Genomic DNA, 17,115 nt, shown 5'->3' on the forward strand with positions numbered 1-17,115 from the left:
TAGGTTTACATGCTGCACCATGTGCTGTACACACAGGCAGATGCTGGGAATGTTTGTGGTTGTGTTGTGTGCGGGTGAATGAGTTTGTGGACTCAGTGCCACGGGCTGCGTGGGTGTTTATGGGAGCTTTCATGACAAGTGGAAGCGGAAACGGTGATATTTGATTCCCCGGCCAATCAGAGGGTTATCTCATTGTGTGGGTCTGGCCTGACACAGGAGGGGGACAACAGTATATATTGACCTCGACTCGGAGAAAAGAAACAGAAAAAGCCTTCGAAGGAAAGGAAAGAGGAGCCAGCAATAAAGAAATCGACTTGTCTACAGTGAGTCACTAGCTACAAGGCATCATGAAGACCCTGACTCTTCTCTCCATCTGCGCTCTACTGTCAGTCTGCTGGTCCATGGGAGGTAAGAACAAACGCATCTCATCACCGCTGTGAATCCCAAACTTGCTGTCATTGTTATTAGGGGCAGTGTAAGTATGTACAGTATGTTTAACATATGTCATTTTCTGCCAGCTGTGGAACCTGAAGTTGTTGTGGACCCTGCTGCCGACACAGCTGCTGAAGCTGCACCTACTGACCCTGCAGCTGCCCCCGATTCCTCATCGTCTTCCTCCGCCTCAGACTCTTCCTCATCCTCTGAGTCGGATTCAGCCTCATCCAGTGCGTCTGACTCTTCATCAGACTCTTCAGCATCTGATTCTAACTCAAGCTCAGATTCCTCTTCCTCCTCTTCCTCCTCCGAATCTTCTGAATCTTCTTCCTCTGAGTCCTCTTCTTCTGAGTCCAACTCCTCTGCCGACTCCTCAGCATCAGACTCTTCCTCTTCATCCTCCTCATCCTCATCCTCATCCTCATCAGAGTCGGCCAGTGCTGAGGGTATGTAGCTTTTTGTATCCAAAGAAACGTATTGCATGGAACCAAAGTTTTTGTATCCTTTTGACTCAAGAAATTTAAGAAAAGTCTGGTTTATGATGTTTGTCCCCTCAGCTGCTCAAGTGGTCATGAAGAGAGATCTCGCTGCTGTTCTCCTGAGGAGAAGAAGAGCTGCCCCAGCAGGCAACCTCAGTCCTCTGCAGCAGGAAAGGTACAGTTTTTTTTGTGTATTATGATAAAACTGAATTATTACGCTAAAATAGCCCTTACACATTCTGTTAGCTATTGTTTGGCTAGACCATTGGTACATCATTCTGCATATCAATATCAACCTAAATTCCTTGCTACAAAGTTTCTAACTGATCACAAATCATAATTAAATGGTTTATTCTGGTGCAAAAAAAAAAAAAAAAAACTTGGAGGTAAAATACAGAATTGATGATAAATCTAATATGACACTTGAGATTTTACATTCCATCTAACCCTATTTCTCTCCTCTACCATCCAGCCTGAGAGAGGTATGTGAGCTGAACATTGCCTGCGATGAGATGGCTGAAACTGCAGGCATTGTCGCCGCATACACCGCCTACTACGGACCCGTCCCTTTCTAAGTTAAAGACACCTCTTTCATCCACATGTGAACTGTTTTTTCTGTCATTTTGTAATTGAACAATGCAGCAACTCCCCTAAATCCAGACAAGGAGTAGAAAAACAACAAAAAAGCCCATGTTATGATGGCAGATAGAGAATTATTTTGTAGGCACAAATGATTGCACAAGACCAGCTGTGGTCCTGAATGAGAAGGCCTCTTCCAGGCTTTCAGAGCGAGGCACATGGAAACACATACTGTGAAGTATGTGGCCCCCACAAGTTTAAATTATTCTTTGCATTTGAAACAATGAATGGTGCTACAAATGCAGGTGAAATGTACAAGTATGTTAATGTATTGATGTTTGTATATCGTGCCCTAGTCTTACTTTAACTGGTAGTTGTAGTGAGTAGTGGATGTTGTAATGACTTTTTAGAGGTACTGTAGTTTTAGTAGTAATGTATTGATAGTGGTAGTGTACAGTATGTGTGAAACACATCAGTTATCTGAAATGACTGTAACCACAAATTGCCTCTGGGTTTGAAAATAATAAATTATTATGTGATGTCGAATTGTTGTATTGTCCTTAATGACTAAATGTATTTTTGAAATGGAAATATCAAAATTTCAATATTACACCTTCTAATGTGCAATAAATTGTGGCACTGCAAACAAAGTCATATTGTTGACTTAAAAAAAAAAAAAAGACAAGACAACCTAGTGCGCAAACAGTTACTAATTGACACATCCAGCAGCTCTGTTGAAGGTTTCCAAGTTTAATTCTGAGCTTGAAGCTTTCCACAACACAAGATGCTAAAGTCAATAATCAACATGGCCGACTGAGAGTTGTCTGGTATGCAGCAAATACATTTGGGTCAGAAGTAACCATCACCCTCTTTAAAAGTAAATTAACAGACAATGTTTGAAAAGCCAGAAGACCATTTAAAACTCTCACTGTTGTGAAAGTATTTCCAGAATCCCCTTAGTCACCTGCTGAATGCTAAAACGGATTTGTACCCATTTACCAAGATGCAACTCTGTTTCCTATATCTACCAAGCTGCTGAACTGAGTCTTTGGGAATTTTAGAAATGGCTTCAAAATAGGCTTTTTAAACAACCCACTGGGTTTTCACTAACATAGCATCACTAATGTACGTTCAGTAATTAATCCTGAGGCCTCTGTCTGTCTGTGGTGGGTTCTTAGAGCTATTTGCTGCAAACAAAAAGCTGTTTGCTGTTGCCAAAGTAGCCAAATAACTATAGATAGATAGATTTATTTGACAAAATTTTGAACATACTGTACATGATCACAAATGACTGAATGAAAATTTGTTAAGACTGTCTCTCGTGTTGTGGGACTGGGTGTTTTTCACTAAATTGAAATGACTGGATAAGTGAGGTGCAGATTTGTACACAATCTTGTGTGAAATACTGATCTTAATTTGCACCACCCTTTGATCCACAGGGAGAAGTTTCAATTTTGTAAATGAACTGCTTCAAGATGTGTGCGCGGGGTCAACTTTAAAACAACTCATATTAGCTTATTTTCCGCAGTCAAATTTTTTTTTTAAGAGAAATCCTGTAGATATAGAGATAATAGCCACATTTGTAACACTGGCTCAGATTTTCTGTTGTGGATTAATGTTAAATTCTGTTTTCATACATTGACATGCCCAGTACAAATGGTTTCTCCATCAGCAGTCTCTTCCTCTTCTGTAACACACAGGATTGACTTTAAGGTCCTCCTCCTCAGGTAAAAAGCTCTTAATGGGCTCGGACATCGCTAACTCTCTGGTTAACTATGTGCCTTCAAGAACAGTGAGATCATCTGCTGCTGGTTTATTGGAGGTTCCCAGCGACAGATGAAAGAAAATTGGGGATTCAGCTTTTGTCAGTTCTGCTCCAAAGCTGTAGAACAAACTACCTGTTAGATATCAGGGAAGCTGCTCAGTTAATACCTTTCAAAGAAAGCTCAAAACATATCTCTTTACTTTAGCCTTTAACTAGCTACTCGTGAAGCTCTCTTGCACCTGCCTGCACTTGAACTACTGCGCCTTTAAAATGCATATTTTATATTTTAACTCTATTTGTGTTTCATTTTATCTGTTCTTATGCATCTCATTTCTTTTCTATATTTTTAAATGTTCCTTTATATCTGTTTTTATGTGAAACACTGCATGTAATTATTTTTGCTGTAAAGCCCTTTGAGCTGCATTTCTGGTATGAGAGGTGCTATACAAATAAAGTTTATTATTATTATTATTATTATTATTATTATTATTATTATTATTATTATTATTATTCAGCATTTAATCGTCCTTACATGGCTTCTGCTCTTCCCCTCATTACCATAGGATGGCAGTGTTGGTCAGTCATCAGATGTCAATCCAGAAGTTACAGATTAATTTTGTATTTCAGAGGAGTACATAAAACCATGTCTGCACTCTGAACAGGAGGGTCGTCTTTGGTAAATAGTGAACTGGAAAAAAAACATAAATTCAGTCTCAAGACTTAAAAAAATATGTAACTATATGTGATATGAACTGATACTGAGGTACGTCTGGATCCATTGCATTATTCAAACCCACATCACATTATTTTAAACTCCACTGGGAATCCAACCATTTCTAAAGATACCAAATGTCTGATGCTGAATTTTGAGGCGATTATGTTCAAGACAGCTATAATATTTTAATTTAATGAACTGAAAAACAAGATAAAGTGCAGCAGTTTAGTTTTGATGTCAAAGCACATGCAGGTAAAAGAGCCAACATTGTTTTGGGAACAAACAGTGTTACTTCAAAAAGTTGTCTGTGACTATTTATTGATTTTATCTTGATTGTGCTCCTACTTGTCTGCACTTTGTACAAAGCTTTTTCATAACAATCACAGGACACATTTGCAATTCCAATTTAGATAAAAGTATTGATCCAAGCCCACAACATTAGCATGTCTTTTCGAAATTATGACTAAAGAAACATGCCATCTATACATGCCTGGAAGAAATAATTCAGAAAGGTTAACTATGGACTGAAATACTTTTAGTTCCGGGTAACCTTTGCAAGATAAAGAAAATTGTTTCAATGTGAAAACCAAGCAGATTTGCATAATCGATGTGAATTTGTTCGGATCTTTTGAAGTAAATTCGAGATTAGCAAAGAAAAACTTTCTCCCTTCAGCAGAAAGAGAGAACAGACTAATGGTGTCAAACTCTGCACATGCATCATATACTGCACAGTGAAACTCAAACATCTGAGAAAATCAACAATAAGCAAAACAGATTTTTGTGTTGCAGAGAGGAACGTCAATTCTTACACACCATTTGATTTCTTATAGCTGGTTAGAGATGAAAAAAATTGGACCACAAAGTATAAAACAGTCACGGTGAGAACCGATAAGATAATGGTGTGTCAGCCTGATCAACAGGTACAGTAAATGTGTGCCCTATGTTGACAATGGTGGTACCATAACTACAGCACACCCCTTCACATGGTGAGCTGCCATGTAGCCTGTGGGTGGGTTCAATGTGCTGCTTCTTTATCATTAACAGGAAATTATTTTCTTTGTTGCACTGCCTCACCTTAAGTTTTAGTTTTAACCCTCCCGTTGTCCTTGGGTCAAAATGACCCGCAGCTGTGTTCAACCAAGTTCTATTTTATTTTCATATTTTTTGGGATCATTGGTGACAAGGAGGCTGGGAGGGTTTCTTTAAAGAATGATCACCAATGATCCCTAAAAATATCAAAATACAGAAATAAGATAGAACTTGGTTGAACACAGCTGTGGGTCATTTTGACCCAATGACAACAGGAGGGTTAATTATAAAATAATGCATGATTACTAAGTAGACATTTACCTGTCCTGCCACCACTGCATCTATCTCCCGGCTGTTGTTGATGTATTACCGCAAATCTTGGTCTTGTCTTTACCCTTGTTTCAGTTTTTGATATCGGGAGCACTTCGAGAATTCAGCCACCAACAGGACTGAGATAACAAGAACACCACAGTCGTGAATATTTCAATCCCTGAAGGACACTATCAGACACAGGGTTAGCTCTCAATCATCCTTCAGGCATACACCTGGGATACCATTGTGATGTGTGTGTGTGTGTGTGTGTGTGTGTGTGTGTGTGTGTGTGTGTGTGTGTGTGTGTGTGTGTGTGTGTGTGTGTGTGTGTGTGTGTGTGTGTGTGTGTGTGTGTGTGTGTGTGTGTGTGTGTGTGTGTGTGTGTGTGTGTGTGTGTGTATGACACACTTACGGTACCTCGAGTGCCAGTTGACCATGCAGAAACTGTCTCGTGGTTGTTCTGTCATGTGGTTTGGCACAGTTGCCCCCCCCACCCCCCAATATTGACATATTGATGATCCATCTCATATTCTTTGCACATTGCACACTGACATGTGACACATTGTCAGCACAGCAGTGGAGGCTTCGTGGACATTGGCTCTGTTGTTCCAATTATTCCAAAAAGAAAATAAATTTCAAACTCATAAATGCAATACAACTGTCATAAACTAGAGCCATAAAACTATCACCCATTATAAACTGTGAAACATTAGGCCATTAATAATAATGATGCTGATAAAGTTTATGATACTTTTAGAGCATGTGTTGTTCTCTGAACACTTTGAACCCCTGTTGTAATGGCTAACTCCCACCTTGTTTCACTCTAACCTACGATAACATTGATAAGAGGGCAATAAAGGGTCAGCATGCATCGGCCTACAGGGGCAGGGAACATTCAAAATGATGAGTCTAGTGGTTTCCATAAGGATGACTCTTTCAATTAGGTTTGTTTTAAAACTTTTATTTCTTATTTTAACATATGTTGTTTGGAGACATAATAGTCTGTTAGATGGTCATTCATCTGATTTCAAACTATATATTCCCTGAATACAATTGCCTTTTCAATTACAAAATAATTTTACACCTTAAAACGATGTGTTAAGGAGCTCAATGCGTCTTTCATACACAGTAAAAAACACAAAATCCCGTAAAAATACAAAAGAAGATACCTGCTGGAAATGTGGAAACCCGACAAGTCTGTCCATCAAATCCAACCGTGGTAGGTTCTTGAGCACATCTTACTGTACACTGTTACACAAAGGCCATCTTAAGAAAATGTATATTTCACATTTTAACTAGAGAATAATATAAGTTAACAGGGTGCACAGACCAAATACAGACACCTACAGCTTTACATTTCAAAAATGACATATTGAATTCAGTATTAGCGATACATGTAGACCTAATTTGTGTATATATTATTTGTAGATAAAACCCAATAGCCATGTTGAAGAAAATCTTTTAATTGTGTTTTATGCTGTCTAAATGAGAAATTAGACATCGTATTGGTGGTACAGTTAGAAAATCAAATATCAAAGGATAAGAGATATTTAATATTTTTCAAACTCTGCCATTAAAAGACCAAATCCAAGATTGATTAATTAATTCTCCCAACAACTATCTTCAACTATCTCCAAACCGTTATTGCTCCCGTGTCATAAATCTCTGCTGTTCTCCAAGTAAACCAAGGGCTCTATCTTTCACCCCACACAGGATGGTGCAAATTGCAATGCAAGTGTCCAATAAAAACATTAAAAAATATTTTTATTGTGCCCAAGGTGTCTGAAGACCCATAACACCCATGGGTCTTTGGTACTAAAATGAGGTGTGCTCAGGTGCATTGTTGGTAAATTTCCAAGTTTAGGCAGTAAAAAACAATTGCACAACATAAGGTCCATTATTAAGATATTGATTTGCACCTAAATGGGTTGCATTGTGGACCAATGTAGCTATGACACATTTTAATGTGAGACTGGGTTGGGCACTGACCTTCCTATAGCTCTGTCACTACATCCACCATCCTGCTGCTGAAAATACGCACAAAGAACACCAAATATGTATCAATCTGCAGTTGAAACCATTTTCTTTCCTAAAAGTAATGTTGGCTTAATACTACAGTGCCCAATTGTTTTAAGAAATTATTAAGACTTTGAAAATAAGAGTCTATATCTGATTGTTGCTTTTACATCTTTAGCAAGAGAAAATTGACTTCAGGCTGAAAGGTATGAACAGGGTAGAGTAGATCAGAAATTATTGAAAGACAGACTTGCTTGGTTTTGTTTTTTTCATGGAATGTGTCGACAAAAATGAAAAGCAGAGATTGCCATCCTTATCCTTTAAAGGTCACTTCAGTTTTTGACGTACATATAGAAGAACACTTTCTTGCATTTGTCAATTTCTCCATTTGGTAGTTAGAAATCCCTAAATTCTCATGTTACATTAAATAAATCTACTAAAAGTAATAAATATTTTGTCAATTGTAGTTTCCTGAATGTGCTTGGATGCCGTGACCAATATGTATCAGACACACATATTCACGCTCATATATCTCATATAAAATCTCAAAGCTGGGTCATTTTCAGAATCTGAAGCTCTATCTTGATCTCATCTTCTACTTCTTTCTCTGCACTCATTGCAGGATTGTCGTACACCACTGTATGTGTTTTCTTGTTCTTGTCCCCAGCCTCTTGTATTTTCTGTTCTTGGTCTTCAGATGAAATTTGGCAGCATTTGCAGCAGCAACAGCATTTGGCAGTAATTGTGCCAACCACTTTATCCCAGGGAGCCAAGGAGTGGGCCCATAGTGGAAGGAAGTCCCAAGATCGCAGTACTGCAGGAAGACACCCGGGCTTCCGCTTCTGCAGCACGTTGATCACAATGATGATGAGCAACATGACGACTAAAGGGGCACCAACACCCACCAGTACCTGCCAACCAGCCAGTGACAGGCTGAACACCGAGAGCGGTAAAATGAAGAAGCAGCAGATGATGTAGACAGCAGCAAACCAGCGGTATTTGGCAGTGATGTTGCCCAGACTTTTGGCCAGCCGGATAGGGATGCGGGTGAAGGGGATTGGATACCACAGAAGGATGCCAGAGATGTTGAACAGGAAGTGCACAAGGGCAATCTGAAGTAATCATTAACAAAGAAATATTTTTCCATTATTTCTTGTTAATTTTACTGAAAAACAACCATACGTGATAGATAATTATAGGTATAACAGAAATAGCATTTAATTGGTACATGTAATATAAATATTGTCCAAGAACCCAAAAGGTTCCATTAGTAATTTATGTTTATTCAGGTTTAAATACACATAAATGATTATAAATAGAAAGAAATTACTATTACATTACTATAGCTGTTTTTAGGAAAACTTCCTAGGAAAAACTAACAAACAGAAAGCACACAATTTTTCTGTCAAACTATACATTTAAAGTTGCAATAAATACCTTCTGGGATGTTACAATTATTAAAATGATACTGTGAAGTATCACTTTGAAATTGGTCATTTGGATTTTGGTAGTCCTCATAAGATCTATATTCAATAATATAAGAGATTAGATTACTACATAAAGAATATATGTTTAAAACTATATTTACAGAAATATAAATCAAGAAAAAAGAAGCTTTCTCATCCTTTGAGGTCATATTTCTTATATTTCCTTATAAAACCCATCAAAAACATAACTGGAATTAGAGCAGGGTTTAATCAAACACCTGCAACATATCATATCTGCCAGCACATGGGAACGTTTTTGTGTGAGTGACTGACCTGTAGAGCGTTGGCCAGTGTGTCTCCAGGACTAGCCATGGCTGCCAGAATGGCTGTAGTGGTGGTGCCAATATTTGAACCCAGAGACAATGGGTATGCTCTCTCGATGCTGATGACACCAATACCTATCACACAAATGACACACTGGTTGAAATACACATTTTCACTTTAAACACATTTAACCATCGCTTCCTGTGTGCTTCCTGTTCTTCGATGGAGTGTCTTGGTAATTATGGCTAAACAAAAACACTAAAGAAAGGTCAAGTGTGTGTCTTCCCCAGATCACTCTCCACTCGATTTAACCTATCCGTTAAAAACATGGTCTTTGTACACTGTCATACTGCGTAATATGTCACAGAGAAGAAAAACAAGTATAGAAACTTTTCCATAGATTTTTGAAAATGAAAAACAAAGCCATGATGAATGAAATGGATGAATTGATGGATGATAGACCTCACCAACAAGTGGAGTAATCGCAGAGGTGAACACCGAACTGCTCTGCACAATGAAGGTCATTCCTGCTCCGACTAAAATTGCAATGTAGCCTGTGACCCAACCGAATGGAAACGGGAAATCTGCTCACACAAAGACATAAAATCATGTATTAATAAACCAAGTCATCAGATCCAGTTGATTTAATACACAGTGTGTGGTGTTGCTCACCAGTGTTCAGGATCTTCTTGATGACTCCGGCCACCTGTCCCTTCAGCATGGAGTTGAGCAGCTTGACGATGAGGACGAGGCAGGAGCAAAGCACCAGCAGAGAGAGAGCCAGCAGGATCAGACCCACCGCCAGGTCGGACAGATTCACATACACAAAGAGGTGCATACCTGAGAGCACAGAAATTAGAATTATCGTCTTGCGGCTGAATGCCTCCATCAACTAGTCAAGTTGCAGTGTACATCCATATACAGTATATCAAAATTAATATCTTATATGTAGCATGACTTTGAAAAAAATCCCTGTATGTGTTTACATGCTAGGCTAATAAAGCTGATTGATAGCAGACAATGTTTCAAATATGGATGTTGCTACAAAGACGCTTCAAATTCTAAAACACTGATGCTTCAAACACGTCTTCAACCTGACAGCACAGAAGATCTATGCAATCAGCACAGTTTCAAGGAGTAGACCCAATATTAGTGTCAGCAAATTCAGAGTTATGCTGTTTAATGATGGCTGGAAAAGGGTTTTACAGACCATTATGATGTCACAATTGACTTTTGACCCTTAATGTCATTGTCACATATTCATCACTTTTTCCTATCAGACATTTATTTGAAATTTTGTCATAATCAATGTATGAACTTTTGAGTTATGGCCACAGACTCTGAGCTCACAGTAACCTTTGACCACCTGATCACCTTCCTGAGATAACATGTTGAAAAGAATGGGGCAGACATATAGGACAGATTTAAGGTCACAGTGACATTTGATCTTTGTCTGCAAAAATTGAATCAGTTCATCCATGGGATCAAGGGAACATTTAATTCTCTCAAGGCTTTCTTGAGATATCGCGAACATATAGTTCTGTTCTTACATTTCTCTATGTTGTACGTCTCGGAAATGTTCTTCAGAGTGAAGGTGTAGTTGCCGTCAACCCAACAAAGAGATGGAGAGGTGCAGTTCTCTGGACCAGGAACTGTGACATTCATTAAGGTCTGAAACACAGTGGCAGTTTGACAATAAAGATCCTAAATCCTCAATTTATAGAATATTTCTTTTATACATAGTTGACACGTTCTGGTCTTACTGTGTTGGTGAAGGTTTGGCACCATTTCTTGATGAGACTCTTATTTCTGGCTTCTGGGTCTCCAATGGCGATCCCACTAATGACCGACTGATCCAGCTGAGTCAGAGAGAAAGAGAAATGCTTTGTAAAATATACAACCACAACTAAGATAACAACCTTATATAATAACGCCTAATCTATATATGTACTATCTGATAAACTTAAGAGCATGAAAACAACATAATTCTAATGATCGCAAACATCCACATCAATATTCATCAACCACAAAATGTTTATGCTTCTTCAACGCTTTACGTATCACATTTATAACACTTTATAATGTTTAGCTATAAATATTTACAGTGGAAATGTATTATCTCACTTAACACCAACTATTGTCCAGTAATCAGACTGCTACTACAGTTGACCCAATTACAATCCAACAACATTACTTTTTGTCATTTTCTCTAGACAGTACTGTCAAAATTAACAAAATGTGTATATTACATCATCAAAAATAAATAGTACATCTATCCATACCACCAACCATACCACATATTATATTTTCTTCAGCTTTGTAGTGGTCAAGATATTAGTAAGATAAGAGTAAAGATATTTTGCACAAGTAACAATAAAATCATCATCATCTTCATGACACCTTACCTGTATGATTGATTCAGTGAGGATGTCAGTGATCACATTTAAGAGGTCTGGAGCCTCTCCGCTCTGGATGTTGAAGGAGTCAATGATGAGCTTGGTGACTATGTACAAATAACCAGTGGCAACTTCCAGAGGCAGCAGCACCAGCACAGAGAGCCAGTTGAAGAAGTCATGCACTGTGGCTCCTGCAAAAGCCCTGGGCACATCGTGAGAGGAGGAAGATTAATGCAAAACAATCTTTCTAATAAAAGCTTCATATCACAGCTGTCAAGGGAATATCTATTAGATAAGTATCTAAGTTATTTATTTAGTGATAATCATCATCCATTTTGAAGTTTTTATGTAAATTTGAGGGTTATAAATTATAAATTACATAAGAAAGACATAGATAGATAGATAGTTACTTTATTAATCCCACGAGGGGAATTTTTTTTGCTGTTATGTAGTTATTAGATTGGATTTTGTAGATTAAATATTCAGGAATTTAAAAAAAATAATTATATTTTTAGGTGATCAAAGGTTAACATTTTGAATATGTGAGGAAAATTATTATTTCATGACACATATATGAAGGCTTATTTAGAGTGAAGTTTTTTAGTTTCCTTTTTTTATATAACAGATCATTGTACATTGTCCTGCACAGCAATAAAATGACTCACCACAGTGCTTCTGTAGATAGGCCCACTGTTTTGGAATGTCAACATGTCCATATAAGCACACCTTTATAATGCAGAGCAAAACTCAAACTAATCGGTTCATTGGGTTTTCTGTTCGGAAGAGGAAGAGAAGGAAAGGAAGTTTCCATGAAACACAATTCCATTACCTGCGAAAGGTGCTGCGTTCACCGGCCTGCGTCATGGCAACAAGTGTGTTGGTGACAGAGGTGCCAATGTTGGTGCCCATGATGATGGGAACAGCTACCTGGACGGTTAGCACTGTCAAAAGCATGCAGATCTCCTTTAACATCTCTCCCTCTCCTCTACATGCTTAACATCATCATTCATGCTCGTGTATTCTGTGCACACGTGTATCTCTGTGTTTGTTTATGTTTATGTAGTGTAAAGGCTCGTACTCACGTCCAGAGGAAACCATGCTGACAACTATAGAGGAGGAGGTGGATGAGCTCTGGACCAGCAGAGTGACCAGAACACCAATGACCAAACCAGCCAGAGGGTTAGACAAAACTGAGTTGTCCTGAAAAATGTCGCCTGCTGTTTTACCTAGACAAGGTGGAGCAGGTGAATTTTCAAACGCAGCATTTTCACATCATTTTTATAATATTTTCCATAATACACACCACTGTGTATCCCTGTGTTATTTTTTTTACAAGTAACAGTAGGACTATTGCAGATTAAATTAATGATTGCTGGATTACATTTAGCTGCTCCAGTTTCAGGATCTCAATATTGTTTGTGCTGGCTCACTGTCACACTGTCACACTGTCACACTGTCACACTGTCTTGGCTTGATGGGACTCTTGCAAACAAACTGGCTGCTGTAATAAAAGGTCTATAACATCCAACTCCTCAGCATTACATCAGACCATCAGTCTTGGTGTGTTTACCTCCAACAAGCTGAAACGCTGAGCTGAGGATGTCGAGGGAACAGATGAAAATGTAAAGGAAACCCAGCAGCAGAATCAACTTCCCCACCGACCCCAACACCCTCAGCACCTTTCTTTTGGTATTTAGAGCTGAAACAGACAAAGAAAAATGCATGGGGTTGAATACAGGTGGGTAAAATGACATTGAAATGGCAGAAATGAAAAATGAAACATTTTTTTTCCCATTATTTTGAAGACATTTTTCCCTCCTATTTTTTTTTATTTTTTTTTATGTACAGTCGAAAGCAACATAAATCATTGGGAAATAAAGAGAGGGATATAATACAAGTGGATTTAAACAAGGCATTTTGTTGTCATGTGGTTGCCTATCTATTTTAATCACTGACCAACTGGAGAAATATATATATATGTATTGTAAATTGTGATTGTTATTTTTAATATTATTACTTCTATTTTCTAAAGGTGACGTTACCTTCGGTTGCAGGAAGTGGCAAATTTGTTCAAATGGTGAACAATGCTGCACTCATTTTAACTTTGAATTCCAGTCTACAATATAATGGCACAGACTCAGCTGTCTTTCTGACTTCTACCTGAACCATACCTGTTATTATTTATGAGTGCTACGCTTTCTGAATAATCAGAATATAAATTTTAATTGTTGTTCTTCAAATGTGTCCATGATATCCAAGAAGTTCAGAAAACCACAGTGTATAAATATTTTCAACTCTGGTGTTTATGTTTTATTAATCTTCCTATTGGATCACAGAAGATTTGATGTGACTGTGAAAAAAAAAAAGACCCTGAATGGCAAAGAGAAAACAGATCTTTACAAATGGATAATTAATGATACACCAAAAATATATAATACATATTTACATAAATATTGACCCCTTTCTATGAGCACAAATCTAAAAGTGGAGTAGATACCTGCATGTACTTGAAGGGTGTTAATTGATAGTAGTGTAAACACACTTTTATCAGAAATTTCCATGAAGACCAACTCCACAAGAAAAGACAAACTGATTCTTTGGCTGAGGGTTGTCCGACAACAAGACACCAAAACTTCCATGTGGAGTGTACTTTCACAGGGACTGTAACAAGAAGTGACTTCACCTTTATCATGTACATTGTCTTAAACCACATGTCGTAGTATGTGTGATGTAAAGCTATGTCCAAATCAATGGAAATGCTACTGACTGTGTGTACATCTAATCAGGACACACACATGATCCTTTAAACAAAAGGATAAGACTATACTTGAACCAGATGATACACAGGTACATGACGAGTCCTCACCTGACCACGGGACCCCGGTGTCCTTCAGTTGTGGCAGGTCCCATGGGTCTGCGTCCTCCGGTTCCTCGTCAATCAAAGCCAGAGTGGAATGTGCTGGGCTCGCTTTCACCTCTGCGATAGACGAGAAGCCTGAATACATCATACAAAGCAATACAATGGAGAATACATTTACTGTCCTTTTGTACAGCTATATAAATGTTATTATAATCTAAATTCATCAGTAGCCATGTGTTGTAGGCCATATGCTATTAAAAATACCATTGCTTTTATTTCCATGTTTCTCATCATGGTCTTCCTTGGATTTGTTTTGAGGCGCCATTGGCTGAAAGAAAAAAGAAAAAAAACATGTATGTCAGGATCTAATAACAAAATGTTGTATATCTACTCTAGTAAATGCTCTAAAATTGTATTTATCACTATTTTAAATGTGACGGATATTTTTTTTCCAGAAACTATATGTAAATAAAGGTCTGGGGATGAATATTGGTAGGTTCAAATGAAGAACTTAATATTGACACACTAAATTAAGAAGCTTGAAATTATACTGTATTCCATTAATTACTCCAAAAAACCTCCTTTGTTAGCTGTTGGTGAACTCAAACTCAAACACACACACACACACACACACACACACACTCTTTCCCTCACGTGCCAGGGTATTGATTTTGTGGCACGTGTGGTAGTTGCAGTAAAATTCCATTCACACAACAGTAGGACAGACACACAAAAGGAAATTTACATCAATATATTTTCTTAAAGTGTTGCGCTTGCACCAAGATTTGTTTTAATCGGTTTGCTATTTGGATGTAATTCCGTAACTCGTGATAAAATATTTTAAATAATATTAATTGCTTCTGTGTGCAATTCTTCAAAGGCCTATTTTCTATAATAACTTCTCTATAACAGTATCACTACTCAGAGTTTGAAGGGTTCACAAGCAGGAAATGTCCAAGCTCAATTTCACTGTGTTCAGTCATGATACCATAACACAATACCAAATCAATAATAATAAACTTGGCCCATTTTGACACTTAAGTTTAGAGTCACACACATACTTTATGATTTGTTTTTAAATGTGTCTATTACATTTGTAAAAACATACATAAAAAAATTCCTCACTTAAACATAAACACCTGTCATAGAGTATTCAGATTAATAGCAGCCTACCTGTGGTAGGCGGAGTGAGTCCATGCCTCAGGTGTGCTGAGCTCACCTGGGCCTTCACGCAGATAAAGTGGAAAGGTGGTGGGGGAGGAGGGTTGGTGGAGGTCAGTGTGGAGCTTTCACATCACACATCCGTGTCATAGATAAGCTGAACACACCTTTCAAACCTTGATTAGTCTTACCTGACACTGCTTAAATATCTCGGCCAGCTGTGTCGCAATCCAACTCACATTGTACCTGATAAGTCTTGAGTCGGTGGTATCTACTTTCACCTGCTTCAGATACTTGGCAGGTTGTATGCCTAAGACTTACAACAAGTTCTGTAGTTTGTTTGTCCAACTTGAAAAAATGTCCATCCATTTAAGAATCTTTGCTGTAATGCACAGCCCTCCGACTGATGTTAACTCCAGCCGCTGGACCCTGAGATCAACCACAGGAGAAGAGTGGCAGAGACTTTCCCCTGGCAAAGGTTTATTCAGACCACATGGGGGTGGTGGGACACAGTGGGGGAGGGGGTGGGGGGCAGGATGTGCTCAACATCACACAGATCTAATTTGAGTTTTGATTGTGGCTATGTTCTATTTTTGGAGCATTTCTGTAACAATGTATTGATTTTAGCGATGCACCTCCCCATAGGTCAATACTTCAACATATCAATGACCTAAGTTTGGTCCTATATAAAACTGTTAATGATGGCTTAAAAATTATGGAGAGAAAAGTCCACTGTGCCATACTGATACATTGATTTCCATGGAAGCTGTGACCTGACAGTGTTAGGTGAGGAGGGGAGGGAAATCCATCCTCTGACAGCTTCTATCTCTCTGAATCAGTGGCACTTTGTGTCACCACCGCAGCTCTGATGCACCAGAACAAGCATTAATGGGACATTTCCATGCTTGTTTTCCTGTCCCAATTTATTAGGTACAATTTTCTAAAACTAAAGCAGTCTAATACAACAGTCCTGCAATCAATCCTACCCTCATGAACGTCTAATGTTCAGTTTTAGAGAGCTGCTGATTATACTGATTATACTTATTTATTTCAAACAGTTGTAACAAAAACGGAGCAATATAACTTTCATAAAGATAGGCTTCATTTAAAGACTGAAACTTCATTTATTATTGGGGGGGCAGTGTACATTAACTAAAGCTAGACTATAAAAATATAACAGTGTAAATGTGCCAGGACTGGCTCAGCAGATAATGTTTTACTGATGTGCTAACACATCTCACAAGTGTGCTATATAGGTTTCAGTCTGGTTAGCTCAAGTGCTCCTGCTGTGACCTATTAACACCAGTACCACAATCGTTTGTGCCAGGTGCCCCTCTGTGCCACTCTGCAGCACAGTGCACCCCAGGTGTGGCTGTAATTGGTCCACATGCTCTATTATACTGACTTGACTCTAACCCTGCATTACACACACCAGCACAGATCACAAAAGATTTTAGTCTGGCCTTTTCTGTCATGCAGTAAAACCAAATGGATGATAACTGGAGCTACAGAGGATAAAATGTACCTCTATTTTTAGGTTTATCAATGAATATGAGACTATGGTGATCTACTTTTTCTCTATATTGTCTTTTACTCTCCCAGGGTAAACATATGTAC

General features: G+C 38.2%; 2 protein-coding genes across 2 annotated transcripts; one reads left to right on the forward strand and one right to left on the reverse strand.

Annotated features, from left to right (window-relative positions):
• The first annotated feature begins 328 nt into the window (after positions 1-328).
• bglapl (bone gamma-carboxyglutamate (gla) protein, like) lies at positions 329-2,030 on the forward strand. The gene is made up of 4 exons (XM_069697137.1): positions 329-408; positions 519-881; positions 993-1,089; positions 1,387-2,030. Exons 1-4 carry the CDS (start codon positions 348-350, stop codon positions 1,487-1,489), a joined length of 624 nt encoding a protein of 207 aa, XP_069553238.1. The 5' UTR covers positions 329-347; the 3' UTR covers positions 1,490-2,030.
• Positions 2,031-7,875: 5,845 nt separating this feature from the next.
• Positions 7,876-16,887, reverse strand: slc34a2a (solute carrier family 34 member 2a). Its single transcript, XM_069697147.1, has 14 exons — positions 16,808-16,887; positions 15,557-15,623; positions 14,602-14,665; positions 14,344-14,454; positions 13,048-13,176; positions 12,560-12,703; positions 12,307-12,418; positions 11,487-11,679; positions 10,845-10,940; positions 10,632-10,752; positions 9,754-9,921; positions 9,549-9,665; positions 9,091-9,215; positions 7,876-8,442 (listed from the first exon to the last, which is right to left on the reverse strand). The coding sequence occupies exons 1-14, from the start codon at positions 16,885-16,887 to the stop codon at positions 7,876-7,878; spliced, it is 2,094 nt and encodes a 697-aa protein (XP_069553248.1).
• Between the last annotated feature and the right edge of the window lie 228 nt (positions 16,888-17,115).

The sequence above is a fragment of the Brachyistius frenatus genome, unplaced genomic scaffold (assembly GCF_029030835.1).
Source record: "Brachyistius frenatus isolate BFR_SWC_R1_liver_20210118 unplaced genomic scaffold, ASM2903083v1 Contig_23, whole genome shotgun sequence".
In the NCBI taxonomy this organism is placed as follows: Eukaryota; Metazoa; Chordata; class Actinopteri; family Embiotocidae; genus Brachyistius; species Brachyistius frenatus.